Source organism: Diadema antillarum, unplaced genomic scaffold, assembly GCF_040938485.1.
Source record: "Diadema antillarum isolate AM-2024a unplaced genomic scaffold, OU_Dant_1.0 scf00000022, whole genome shotgun sequence".
Taxonomy (NCBI): Eukaryota; Metazoa; Echinodermata; class Echinoidea; order Diadematoida; family Diadematidae; genus Diadema; species Diadema antillarum.
This window is the reverse complement of record NW_027270911.1, coordinates 5,546,282-5,559,286: the sequence shown is the minus strand read 5'-3', so window position 1 is coordinate 5,559,286 and position 13,005 is coordinate 5,546,282. Positions and strand designations below refer to the sequence as shown.

Here is a 13,005-nt window from a genome sequence, read left to right as displayed (position 1 = left end):
GTGTCTTGTTTTGCTTGCATTGTGAATTGCTTCTGTACTCTTGAGAGAATTCTCTTTAGAGGCAGATCCAGCCAAATCTGCTGATGAAAAAAAAGAACAAAAAAAGAACAAAAAAAAAACCATGGGGGGGGGGGGGTTGGTGTTAAACCCCTTAACCCCCCCCCCCCAAAAAAAAAAAGGAGTTGCAGCTGCCCTTTCTGCCTCTCTGTGATTTGGTGTGTTGGAAAGAGACCAGTAGTACACATATGTGAGAGCTTCATGAACATACAGCCTGTATGTGCCTCCTCAGTCTGCAAGCCAAAAAGGATTTTTGTCCAAATTTGTTTTTTTTTTTGTACCATCATCTTCCTTGCTGCTTGCCTCTGCTTCTTACAGTTTGATATCAAAATGTGTATCAACAGTTTGTCATTCTTGTCATAATGGAAATTCATTCTCCCTCTCCGCCCCTGCCTCCTCACCCCACCTCTCCGCCTTGCCCCATCCCTCACCCTTCACCCAACCCCCTCACTCAATCCCTCTCCCCTTTGTTCGGTTTTGCTCCATTTTTTTTTTTCACATCAAATTATCTTAAAACTGTCATGATTTTTCTATACAGGTAGGGGATTATTGAGTGGTGCCATTGTCACAGGATCTAATCTCCACATACAATTTTGATCAGAATCAATGTTTCTTGGGGAAGAGCATCCCATGAAAGTTTGACAATCCTTTAACTGTCCTATTCCACATGTGATCATTATGAAATTCTGTGTATGATGACTGAAATAGCGAGTTGCATTTCAGGAAGATTCCTATAATTGTGGCAAAATGAAAAATAAGCAAGTAAGTACTTCTAAAGCTCATAGCCAATCCCACAATGTATTTGCACCTTTGTGCGCAGAATGATGAGACGAGTAAGTGACAGGGAATTTTTCACAAAATGTTCTTGTTATTCCCACCACAAATCAGGAAATTACAAATACTTGTTGTTTTCTGACTTACTGTACATATAAAACTATGGTCTAAAAGGGCATATCTCCCTGTGGCAAAGCGGATGTATGATGAAGATGATATTAGATAGATTTTAGATTGTGAGATAAAAGCTAAATGTTGCTTCACTGCTAGCAAAGACGGCATGGCTTTTTGTCCTATTACCGCCACAAAAAATAAATAAAAAAAATCACCACACCCAACAACAACAACAACAATCTAGTTGCCCACCCTTGTGATTTCATTCATCTCTCATATTCGACTTGACGGTTGTTTCATAGCTTCCTTTTGTGTAGCAAAACATTTTGTGTGGTTGTATTGAATACGTGCTTGAGTTACATTGCATGTGAATTTTGCCTGCATGAACAATGGTATGATATTACGTCTCTACCCCCATCCTCCACACTTTCATTGATCAGTGCAATCTCATACTAGTCTATAAGGAATCTGTGAAAGTTTGATGCTATGGAGCACATACAGGTACATAATTGTTTACTCCATCAGTTCCTTGGGAAATTTGTTGCAGAAATTATCATTATCTTATTAAATTGGCAACTCTGAATTTCATGGTATATAATTTGTGCTGGAGGAAGATTTGAGGAAAACATGGAATTCAGTTAAATCTGCACAAAGTCAGAGTGAAGTTTACCAAAACATGTGAACTGTAGAGATGAAATAGCAAATTCAGTCTTTCCAAATTTTCTAAATTTAGCAAATAAGAGGCAGTTCAAGATTTGGCAGCCGACAGAGAGAATCATAGTACGATTATGAACTATAGAGGGCGTATCAATGATGGATGATATTTACTCTTCCAACAATTAATATAAGCATATGAATTGAAGATAATAGCATCAAAGGACAGAAATATAGTTGTGGAGATTTGTAAGGTTGAATGTAGCTGACTTAAAAAAAAAAAAGAAAAAAAAAACTTTTGTCATACTCCTCTGATCAATTTACTCAAAAAGGTTAGAGCACAATTGATGGACATATAAATAAGTCTTTGAAACGACTTAATGGTGAAATATAGTGTATTGAATTATGATTTGAGCCCAAATTAGGACATGCTGTATACAGGGTGGTTTGTAAAGGGTTTCAGCTAGTCACTGCAACATGCTAAATGGTTGTGCAACATCCTTTAAAAAAAAAAGAAAAAAAAAGGCGACATTGTAATTCCAAAATCAATGATTACATTCTGAAGATAGATGTACCAGATTTTCGGGCACTGTGGCATCATGGATAAGACTCACAATCTTTGGGCAGAGCATAATAGGTTTAAATCCCAGCCTGAGTGTTCATCCTTGGACATGATGTTTTGCCTACACTGTCCCCTCTTGCCCCTGTAATGGATTAATGTGCTGTGAAACATCAGTATTAAGCGCTATATAAGTGTTATTCATTGTCATTATCATTACCGGACGATGCTGGGGTAATAATGGTGAGCTTTAGCTCTATGCTGCGAACACGAGGATGATGTTGATTAGGCCAAAAATGGTGTTTTGCATACACGCGAGACAGCTGTTTTCACTGCCCAACCTGGGAGGATGCATCGTCGTAGTGTCCGCATCACAGACCTAAAGCTTCGCTAATGATGGCAAAATCCTCGGAAAGAACAAGGGTGACAATAAAGGGGCTAAAGAGGCTTTGGTCTAAGTAACTCAGGGTAGCCTCTTTATCATTAGCACTTCTCTTAAAGATGGCCCTGCCATTATCATTCCACCGAGGAATGCCAGGTATCAATTTTTATGCCTCTGCCGCAGAGTGTTGCTGGAGGCATTATGTTTTTCGATTGTCTGTCCATCTGTCTGTGCGTCCATGATCAATAATCGATAACTTGAGAACTGTGTGAGGTATCCTAATGATACTTTGCATATCATACAGTAATGAGTGGACAGAGCTTTTGGCCACACATTCCCAAGAACTTGCTCTCGGAATCATTCGAGCCATCCATATGGAATCTAGGTGTTGGAAGGTACAAACACTCAACACTTTTGTGGTTGTGCCATCAGACTCTCAAAGATGTCAATTGAAGTTTTTATTTTTTTTTTTTAGTCAATCATATGAAACGGTCATCTCGCATTGTCAAGATGTACTATAGACCTATTGGGAGGATGATACAATATGGTGGAGGCATACCAGTTGCCATAGCAACATTTCTATTTGAGAAGAGGTTGAGAGGGACATTGTGAGTACAAAACATCTTTTCCTAGGATGTAAGAACTCAGCAGGACTGAAACTTGGGAGCTCTGTTTTAAAAGACAAAAGTCTTATCCACTGTACAGTGTGTCCCCCCCCCCCCCCCCCCAAAAAAAAAAGAAAAAGAAAAAAAGAAAGGAAGGAAGTACAATCGGATTTCCGCATTGATAACTTTCAATATGATTAAACTGTCTGAATATTATTTCAGGGTCTAAAAAAATAACATCTTACGTATATTTTGCAGAAAACCCCCTTTCAATGTGGTGAAGTGGTCACAGAGAAATGTGGATCGTTGTAAAGCATGTCATGGGTCTGTTTTCTTCCAAGTTTAGCACTTGGGTACTCTTGGAATTGCATATTAATGTGTGAACACAATGGACAGAACTTGGAGGGAAGGGATTACTGACATGCTGTACAAAGATCCTCATTTCTCTTTGACCACTGAAGCTAATCGGATTGGGTTTTCTGTAAGATGTGCTTAATAAGTTATAGTTTCATATCCTGAAACCATATTTTGATTGATTCATTATTACCTCCGCCAAGGGAGGTGGTTATGTTTTTGTTACCATTGGTTTGTTTGTTTGTTTGTTTGTTTGTTTGTTTGTTTGTTTGTTTGTTTGTCCATGTGCAAAATAACTCGAAAAGTTTAGCACGGATTTGGATGAAACTTGCAGGAAAGGTTGAGAATGACACAAGGAACAGATGATTAAATTTTGGTAGTGATACGGAAATTTTTATGGGTTGTATGAAGGATTTTCGATATTTTGTCACGTAGGGTCAATGAACTTAGAAGTTCAAGCTGGGCATATTTGAAGTTTTCATGCACGCAAAGTGCATGCTTGAGTTTCCGCTGGGGTGAGGCGCACCACGCATCTGAGGGTTTATGACATAACAAAGGCTTCTATACTGGGTAATCGGGCGATTTTTCAGTGGATGGAAATCACTGATCTCTATGGAAGAGCAAGATCATGGTGGAAAGTAGCTACTTGGCAGAGGTCTGCGCTCTCAGAGTGCTTTTCTGGAATTTAAAGTTATCATTGCAGAGGGTCCCTTTGTAATTTTTTTTTTGACATACGGTATATCACAGTATCCCCACATGGTATCTGAGACTGCTCATGCTTACAATGAAGTGGGAAGAATTTCATCCCTTGACTTTTATTTCTCCTGTAAGTGGACTATTATCCTCGAAATATGACAGGAATTTTTTGATGATGCCAAATTCAGGTTGAAAGATTTATGGAAAAGCTCTGCATGTGCTGAGAACTTTTGACAGGATTACGGATGTTTTGTGCGGACAGATTTGCAGGTGCGAAGGTCGAGTCTTTTGTGCAGTCAACCTTGCGAAGTGTGTCCAGCTATGCGACCAATGTGCCATCCAATCTATGGCAATGATCGAACCGTTTGTTTGTCGTCAATTCTATTCACACCTTGTCTGCTAGAGAATATATTTTTCTCATGGGAATATTGTGCGGACAGATGTTGTTTTTCTTCCCCCGGTGGATTCAATCTTCAGATCAGTTTCATTTCAAAGGTCAGACTCAAGTCAGCAAACAGTTTTGCTATGCTCAAACAGTCAAAAGACTAGATGAATCCTGAAATTTATCTCTTAGATACTGCATGACACACCCTTCCTTTTCTCACTTTGAAAAAGAAAGAAGTTTTTTTTTAAACTGTCATTAAGAGAAGGTAGATGAACATGTTCATATTTCTTTTAAGAAAGCTTACGGCAGCATTGAGTTACTTTAAATGTAAGATATTTCGTAGTGTGGTAATTTTTTTTTCTACTCTGTGATACTAGTTCAAAGATAAGATTGTTCATATGCTCAGGGGTATCACTATTCCAGGTAGATAGTAAGGAAATGAAAAATATATGAATTGTGCCACACCAGATTGTTTCGGGCACAATTATCCCGTTGAGGACGAGTCCGGAGTATACTCTGGCAGGGGTCTGGGAAATGCGTGTTGTAGCAAAATCACTCCATCCTCAATGGGCTAATTGTGCAACTCATAGAATGCAAGATTAGAGACAGATGCAAAACCATGAGTATGTGTAAAGTACTTAACATGTAATGAACATACTACTCACCCTCCATTGTCGTAAACTGTTTTGAGTTTAGATGAATTGAAATTATCTTGTTTATCACAAATTTTTCTTGCTTAGTCATCAGAGGAAATTAGTGTTTTTCATTTGTGGGGAAAAAGAAATCCATCTTCAGACACTCTCTTCAGAATATCATACATGCCAGGAAAAAAAAAGAGAGAAGAATATCAGCATATATTCTTTATCAATTTATAAATTCTGTATCAAAGAAATTTTTTGCTAACACAGATAAAAGTTTGGTTGTTTAGTACCAGCATTTAGCATTTAACTAAATGATTGAAAATGATTGTGCTCGCATTGCGGTATCCCAGCCGTGCACATTACAGCATTTGTCTCCCTCAACATTGCAAAATTTTGTGCTCATCTCAGCTGGTGTATGCTCTTGAACATACCACAAGTAGTTATGTTCACATGCTGTTCCTGAACTTCAAGTTAATCTAACTGCAATGAAAAGCTAGTGCCCCCTGAATTTTTATGCATGTCCACAAGACAAAGCTCATCATTAATTGTGGCTAATCATCAAGTACAAGCTCTTTTTCTCGTAAATACGAGCAAAAGTTCCACTCAGTGATTAAACCACAGAACTTGAAGCTTTGTGATGACTTCAGTACGAGGAGCAATGAAATGGGGTTCATGGAGAGGTCACGCTTACTCTCAAATTTGTTGATTACTGTATACGCCGAATATTTTGTGAGGTATTCATTTTGGCGGATTTTTCAAGTGGAATGCTGTTTGTGAATTTAAGCGCGTGACAAAACATCGACTGTCATTCTGACATAAATGTGACGTGCACACATACAGAGAATCCAACCCAAAGTACCTTCTGATCTGGAGATTCTCCCGCCCGAAACCCCTGGCAAATGGGAGACTCCAAGTTGATGTGTGCGAAGTGCGAAGTTCCTAGGGTTCTAGATGCTCTCTGGTGCTATCTAAGGTTTATTTTTTCAACATACGATAGCAATAAGTAAGAAATCCTTTCCAACGGGAGACACAGAGCCAGGGTGGGAGAAATCAAATCTCAAGCGGGAGAACGGGAGATTTTGCAAAAATGGGCTTTCGACGGGAGATCTCCCGTCGAAAACGGGAGAGTTGGAGTCTCTGCACATACATTTCTTCTTTCAGTACTGTACTCCACGATCACAAATTTAATCACTCACCACATTGTCGGGAAGTCCCAATTCGGGAAAAGCTATAGACTCATGAAATATATGACGTGTACAGTATCTTGTCCACACAATGCGTAAACCCCTGCAACTCATGCATAGAGTGTAAACCCTGAGAAATCTTGTGGTGCTCATCATCAAGTAATCATTAAGTTAGCTAACTTTGGAGTGATCTACATGGTACTGAGCCCATTCCCTACAAGAACCTGGCAGCCTGTATATTAAGTCTATTGGGATTTCAGAATTCAGCATGGAACTGGTTAACTACGACCTTACCATCAAAGGTAGCTTACTTTGACGTTAGGAACGCCGTGTGAACGTAACTGATATGTGTGTGCTCTGAATCAAGCTGATGCAAATGCCTCCCACCTTTGCTGAAAACATCTCCCCTTTGCTTGAGTCACCCCCCCCCCCCCCCCCCCCCCGTCTTAAAGTTGCCTTCCCAGATTGCCAAAAATATTTTTTTTAAAAGATAACAGCTAGAACGCAAATGACTGAAATGGAAAAATGAAACTAAACTGGCCTTAGGATTTCTGTGAAGTAGTTGACCTCTCTCTCTCTCTCTCTCTCTCTGTATCTATCTCTCTGTCTGTCTCTAGTTATTACATATATATATGTATGTATATAAAGTATACATATATAACCATATATATATATCTGCTTTACAGCATTGAGCACTTTTTGATCCTCGACAAACCATATATTCCCGACGGATATATACCCAACGGATATATATATATATACACATAAATATATAAATGTACCATATTCATTTATTTATTTATCTATTTGTATTTCTTATCAACTTGTATATGTATATAGAGTTTACAACACAAGACGTATATATTTATTTTTCATCAGCTTAGGATATTTGAGATAAAAAGTTGATGAGAAACAAGGAAAATACTGAGAGTATGTGTGATATCTACATGTATATTAATATCTTCAAAAATATCTCTTGTTATGTAAGGTATACAGTAACATTAAAAAAATCTAGTTTTTCTCCATTTAAGGATGACCTTCCTTCAATAAACCATGGAAAAAAGGCATTATCTGTTTTATGCATTCAATTTCTCTGTTATGTAAAAACGGAGAGAAATAAAGACTGATTCACAGACATACAAAATACACACCATTATATATAAAGTTTGATATAGAAATAGATGAAGATATATGAATCCTACATGCAGTCAATGATTTTATAGTGTGTCTTCATGGTATGCATTAAGTAATGTGACACAAATAAAATGTAAAGAAAACATATACATGTACACGTATGGCTTCTGATTAAGGTTTAATGGCTGTCGATCTATGGGCTTTTGGATGCAGGTACACCACCATTGGGATGAACATGCGGCATGGGTGTATCACAGCCCACTCGGATATCTCCAACACCAAGGTCAGACGCTGCATGAAGAGAGCGACAAGGATGTAAGGAGATCTTCCCTGCTTTGTGTGGGAAAGGGGTGGGGTGGGGAGGGGGGGGGGGGGAGAAGGGAGTAGGGTGGATGGGTAGAAGGCAGTTGGGTGGAGGGAGGGGGGATGGGATAGGAAACTGATTGGGTTAGGATGTGGAGTAAGGAGCAGATAGGAATGGGGGGCATATGGTAGGGAGGCTTGGATACCGAGTGAGGGCTGGGGTAGGATAGGAACAGTTTGGGGTATGGAACGAGGAGGTGGTAAGATGGAAGGAGGGCGAGGGGTACGGAAAGGAGGTGGTAGGAATGGGGGAGGGGCGTGTGGTAGGGAGGATTGGTAAGATTAGGGGTGGGGTAGGGTTTGAAAGGTTTAGGGTATGGAGTAAAGAGGTGGTAGGAAAGAGGGAAGAGGAGTTTGGTAGGAAGGGTTAGGGGTGTAGAATAAGGTGGTTGAAGGAAAGATGGAGGAGGGGTGGGGTAGGGAAGATTTGGGGTATGGAGCAAGGAGGTACTAAGATGGAGGGAGGGGGAGGGGTACAGAAGGTTTGGGGTATGGAAAGGCGGCGGTATGAAAGAGGGAGGAGGGATGTGGTAGGGAAGGTTTGGGGTATGGAGTAAGGTGGCTGGATAGAGAAAGGAAGAGGATTGTTATGGAGTTGGGTTGGATGTGGTCAAAGAAAAAGGAGGAGGAGGAGGAGAAGATGGGGAAGAGGTGGGATTGGGATGCAGTAAGGGTAACAGGATGATGTTACTAAGTGAGTGTTTGGAGGACAATATGTGATGGGAAGGGGGAGATAGGAATGAATTGAGAGGAAATGGATGTTTGACTTTGCAAGAATTGAAAAATGATTATACAAATTTCTAAAGCTTGGAAACCTGGTGGAGGGAGGTAAGGGGCACCCCAATTCCAACATGCAAAAAAACAAAAAAAACAAAACTTAAATAACCCTTTTTTTTGTAGTTTGATGTCCCTTTTATCATTTGTACCCTAACTTAGTAGTGGAATGACACTTGGTCTTTTTCCAACACTTTTAGTCTTATATTCTTGTGATGGGGCACATCACATTGGGAGATAAAAAGTAGGAGCATTCTGGATGCAAAGAAGGGGCACATTTTGTGGCTGAATAGCGCATCAGTCTTCTCACTTTACCTTCCACAGGGGTGATGAAAACAAAGCCATTACCACTTACTCTCCTTCCAACTTAGTTGTAAACAAACCACATTTTGTGAAAAAAAAAATGGAAAAGAAAGTTAATCTTAAATTGACATAATAGGTTTCTGCTAAAGGGGTCCATGTGATGCCTTTTCATTTCATCTTTAAAGGGGATTGCTAGTAACCGATCAGTGGGAATCAGTGGGAATGCTGAGGGATGATTGTTCCAATCCTTGTGGGATTCATTTAAGAGTACATTATATATCTACTGTCGTGTGAAAATTATTTGCTTCAGAACGGTCTCATATTCAAGTAATGTGCAGATTAATGCCCCGTCACTGACCAATGCACAGAAAGAATGGCAAAGACAGATCTACATAAATTTCGTTGATTTTGAGAAGGCATTTGATAGTATCCACAGAGAGAGCTTGTGGCAAATTCTGCGTATGTATGGAATACCACGCGATATAGTTCTTGTCATAAAGAGCTTTTACTCACATTTTTCATGCAGTGTTGGAAGCAGTGGTATAAAGTTTGAAGTGAAGTCTGGAGTAAGACAGGGTTGTGTCATGTCCGCACTTCTCTTCATAATTGCCATTGACTGGGTAATGAAGCGAACAACTGAAGACAAATCAAGAGGTATCAGATGGTCCATTTTCTCAACTTTAGAAGACCTTGATTTTGCTGACGATCTTGCATTACTTTCTCATACACACCAGCATATGCAAACGAAAACAACACGCCTGAGTGAGTTTGCACAGCAAATTGGTCTAAAGATAAACGAAAGTAAAACAGAAGTGATGATATTGAATAACTCAGATCCATTACCGATACAAGTGAATAAAAAAAATGTCCCAACTGCAGAAGAATTTAGATATCTTGGAAGCATTGTGAGATGCGACGGAGGTGCAGGAAATGACATCAAACAACGCCTCAATAGAGCCAGCACGGCCTTCAGAATGTTGAACAACGTATGGAGGTCAAAACAGTATAGCACAAGAACAAAGCTGAGGCTATACCAAAGCTGTGTCCTCTCCACTTTGTTGTATGGATCAGAGTGCTGGAGAATGACAGAAAGAGACGTCAGAAAACTGTCAGTCTTCCATACACGAAGCCTCAGAAGAATCCTTCAAATTTTCTGGCCCAACAAGATATCTAATGAAGAACTGCTCTCCAAATGCAACCAAGAAGACATGAGTACTATTGTTCTGAGACGACGATGGAAATGGATTGGGCATGTACTCAGGATGGATGCTCAAAATATCACTCGTGTGGCACTTCACTGGACACCCGAAGGGAAGAGAAAGCGGGGACGTCCCAAGACCACCTGGAGAAGAACAGTGGAAGGAGAATTAAAGGCCCTAAAACATACATGGGGATCTATCCAGAAACTCGCCCAGGACCGTCAGAAGTGGAGGATGTTCGTTGCTGCCCTACATGCCAATAGAGGCATAATGGGCAGTAAGTAAGTAAGTACTGACCAGGCACGCTAACCTGGAAATATTAAACTGCACATTACTTGAATATGAGACCATTCTGACGCAAATAATTTTCACACAACAATAGATATATAATGTACTCTTAAGTGAATCCCACAAGGATTGGAACAATTGTCCTCCAGCATTCCCACTGATTCCCACTGATCGGTTACTAGCCATCCCCTTTAAACAAGAGTTATTCATTCATTCTTTCGAAATCCACGCTCATTCCTTCCTAGCATTCCCAGCAGCGTGTTCTCCCTGGATACATCGTTCCAAGTTGACCCGCCCACAGTGGGCCGCATCTCCAGGGCCAAGTACGAGGCCCACGTGTCCTGCGGCATCAACGGTCCGAAGCCATGCTCAGCAAAGGATGTCGCCCTCTATAGGAGCTACACCAGGGAGGTGCGCTTCCGCTGAAAATGTGGATCGTGCTGCCCTATCAATGTGGGATGCACTGTCAAATATGAGACAGTGTACTCTCCATTAGTTCATCTCAAGAGGAGTGCAATTTTGGTTTTCCCAGATGTTATTTAGGCTTTAGTTTGAACATTTATAAATTGGTTATATTGTGTACAGAGTTTCAGAATTTATAGTTCTTGCAATGAGGAATATGAATGTTTTAAAGAAATCATAATGAACAAGGATGATATTACAGCAGCTCGTGATGTCATAGCAGCTTATGACGTCGTAGCAGCTCATTATGTCATAAGTAGCTTCACATAAGAATGCATGATTGGGTGCTCAAGGAAGCAGAACAAAAGAAGAAAGCGTGCATAAATTCTACACAGGTGGTATTGTAATGGAATTACATTGCTACATTACTGGACTACATGAGCCTCCTATTCCATCATCCTAGTTCAATTTCTAATGTTTTCGATTTTGCAGATTACTGGTTTATCTGCTCAGTGACTACAATGAATGCCACAAATCTCTTCATGGCATTACTAAATAATGTGCTACATGATGTGAAATTATATTAATTGTCTGGAATAACCCTTTAACTTTATGGACTTTTCCAGAAAAATGAAATCATGATTCTCAATTTTGTTTGCTGTCTTTGACAACAGGTTAAGTCAGAAAGGTGCTTGGTCAAGAGGCAGCGATGTCATTAGAGCAGCTCATACTGCACACAAACTGAACAAAAATATTACTTCTCTGAAGAAATTCATTGGAGAGGTGTCTTTTATGCCTCCGCCAACGAAGTAGCCGGAGGCATTATGTTTTCGGGTCGTCCGTCCGTCCGTCCGTCCGTCCGTACGTACGTCCGTCCTGTTTTGTTTTTGTCGATATCTCAAGAACCGTGTGGTGGTTTTACATCAAACTTGGTATGAGGGTATATCCTGGGGGGATGATACTTTGTTTGAATTTTAGGGTCACGGGGTCAAAGGTCAAGAGTCAAAGGTCAAGTCAAAATGTTGAAATTTCATGTTTTTCTCCATATCTCGCAAATGGTTAAGGTATCTTCATGGAACTTAGTATATATGCATGTACCGATGGGCAGTGATTATCTAGGGAAGTTGGGGGTCATGGGTCAAAGGTCAGGGGGTCAAAGGTCAAGGTCTACTCCTCAAAATATCACTACTTTCCATATATTTATGCAATGCCTGAAGGATTTTTTTTTTAACTTGATGTATGCATGTATTACCCAATATATATTATGTGGGAAGTTTCTTGCCGAAAGGTCAAAGGTCAAGTGAAAGTGCTAAAGAGCACTTTTTCCTCCATATCTCGAAAGTAACTCAAATTATCATCATGAAACTTACATATTTATGCATGTTCTACCTAACAGTGATTCTCTTGGGAACTGTGAGGTCAAAGGTCAAAGGCCAGGTTTAGATAATACTATTTTACCATTTGATACTGAAATTATACTTTTTCTCAATACCTTGAAAATTACTCAATGCATAAACTTATAAAAGGGTCAAAAGTCAAGTAAAAATTATCAGTTCCCCAAATACCTGCACTCTGACGTTTTAACCATTCATCCAATTGAACCTAGTTCTAGGAAAGTAAACATTCATCACATTTGTGGCAAACCTGTCATTTTAATATTTTGCCACTTGTGTGAAACTGTTATCACACATTGTCAAGACATTGTACTACAGTTCAATTAGGAGAACCATGCATTATGGCGGAGGCATACCAGTCTCCGTAGCAACATTTCTAATTTTTTTATACCTTTTATATACAAGGGAACTTTTGAAAATAAATGCAGTGTCTGATGCAGCCTGAAGAGGGTAAAAACTTCATTGTTGTTGTTGTCTTTTAAAAATTAAGGTACAGAGGGAATAAAGACCTGCTCGGAATATGTATTGGCATTTCAGTCCCATGACCAAAGCCACCTTATCCAAGTCATTGATGCATGTCAAACTTGAAGTTATGGCCACATTCAGAATGTCAGCACTTTTTCTTATAATTCTGAGATTACAAGAATTTTTTTTTTCAGTAACCACCTCTGATCCTTGGCTTTTTATTTCAGTGCTTTTATTCAAAAATAACTTTCTCATATGTGACCTGCCCATTTTGAGGC

At 39.7% G+C, this 13,005-nt stretch overlaps 1 protein-coding gene across 1 annotated transcript in view; it reads left to right on the top strand.

The window, feature by feature from the left end:
- The window catches only part of LOC139730704 (polyphosphoinositide phosphatase-like), a 48,777-nt gene extending 37,810 nt beyond the window's left edge, over window positions 1-10,967 (top strand). Inside the window, 2 exon segments of the mRNA XM_071641573.1 lie at window positions 7,753-7,854; window positions 10,712-10,967. Coding sequence (XP_071497674.1) covers window positions 7,753-7,854; window positions 10,712-10,892 — 283 coding nt within the window. The 3' untranslated portion in view covers window positions 10,893-10,967.
- The last annotated feature ends 2,038 nt before the right edge of the window (window positions 10,968-13,005 follow it).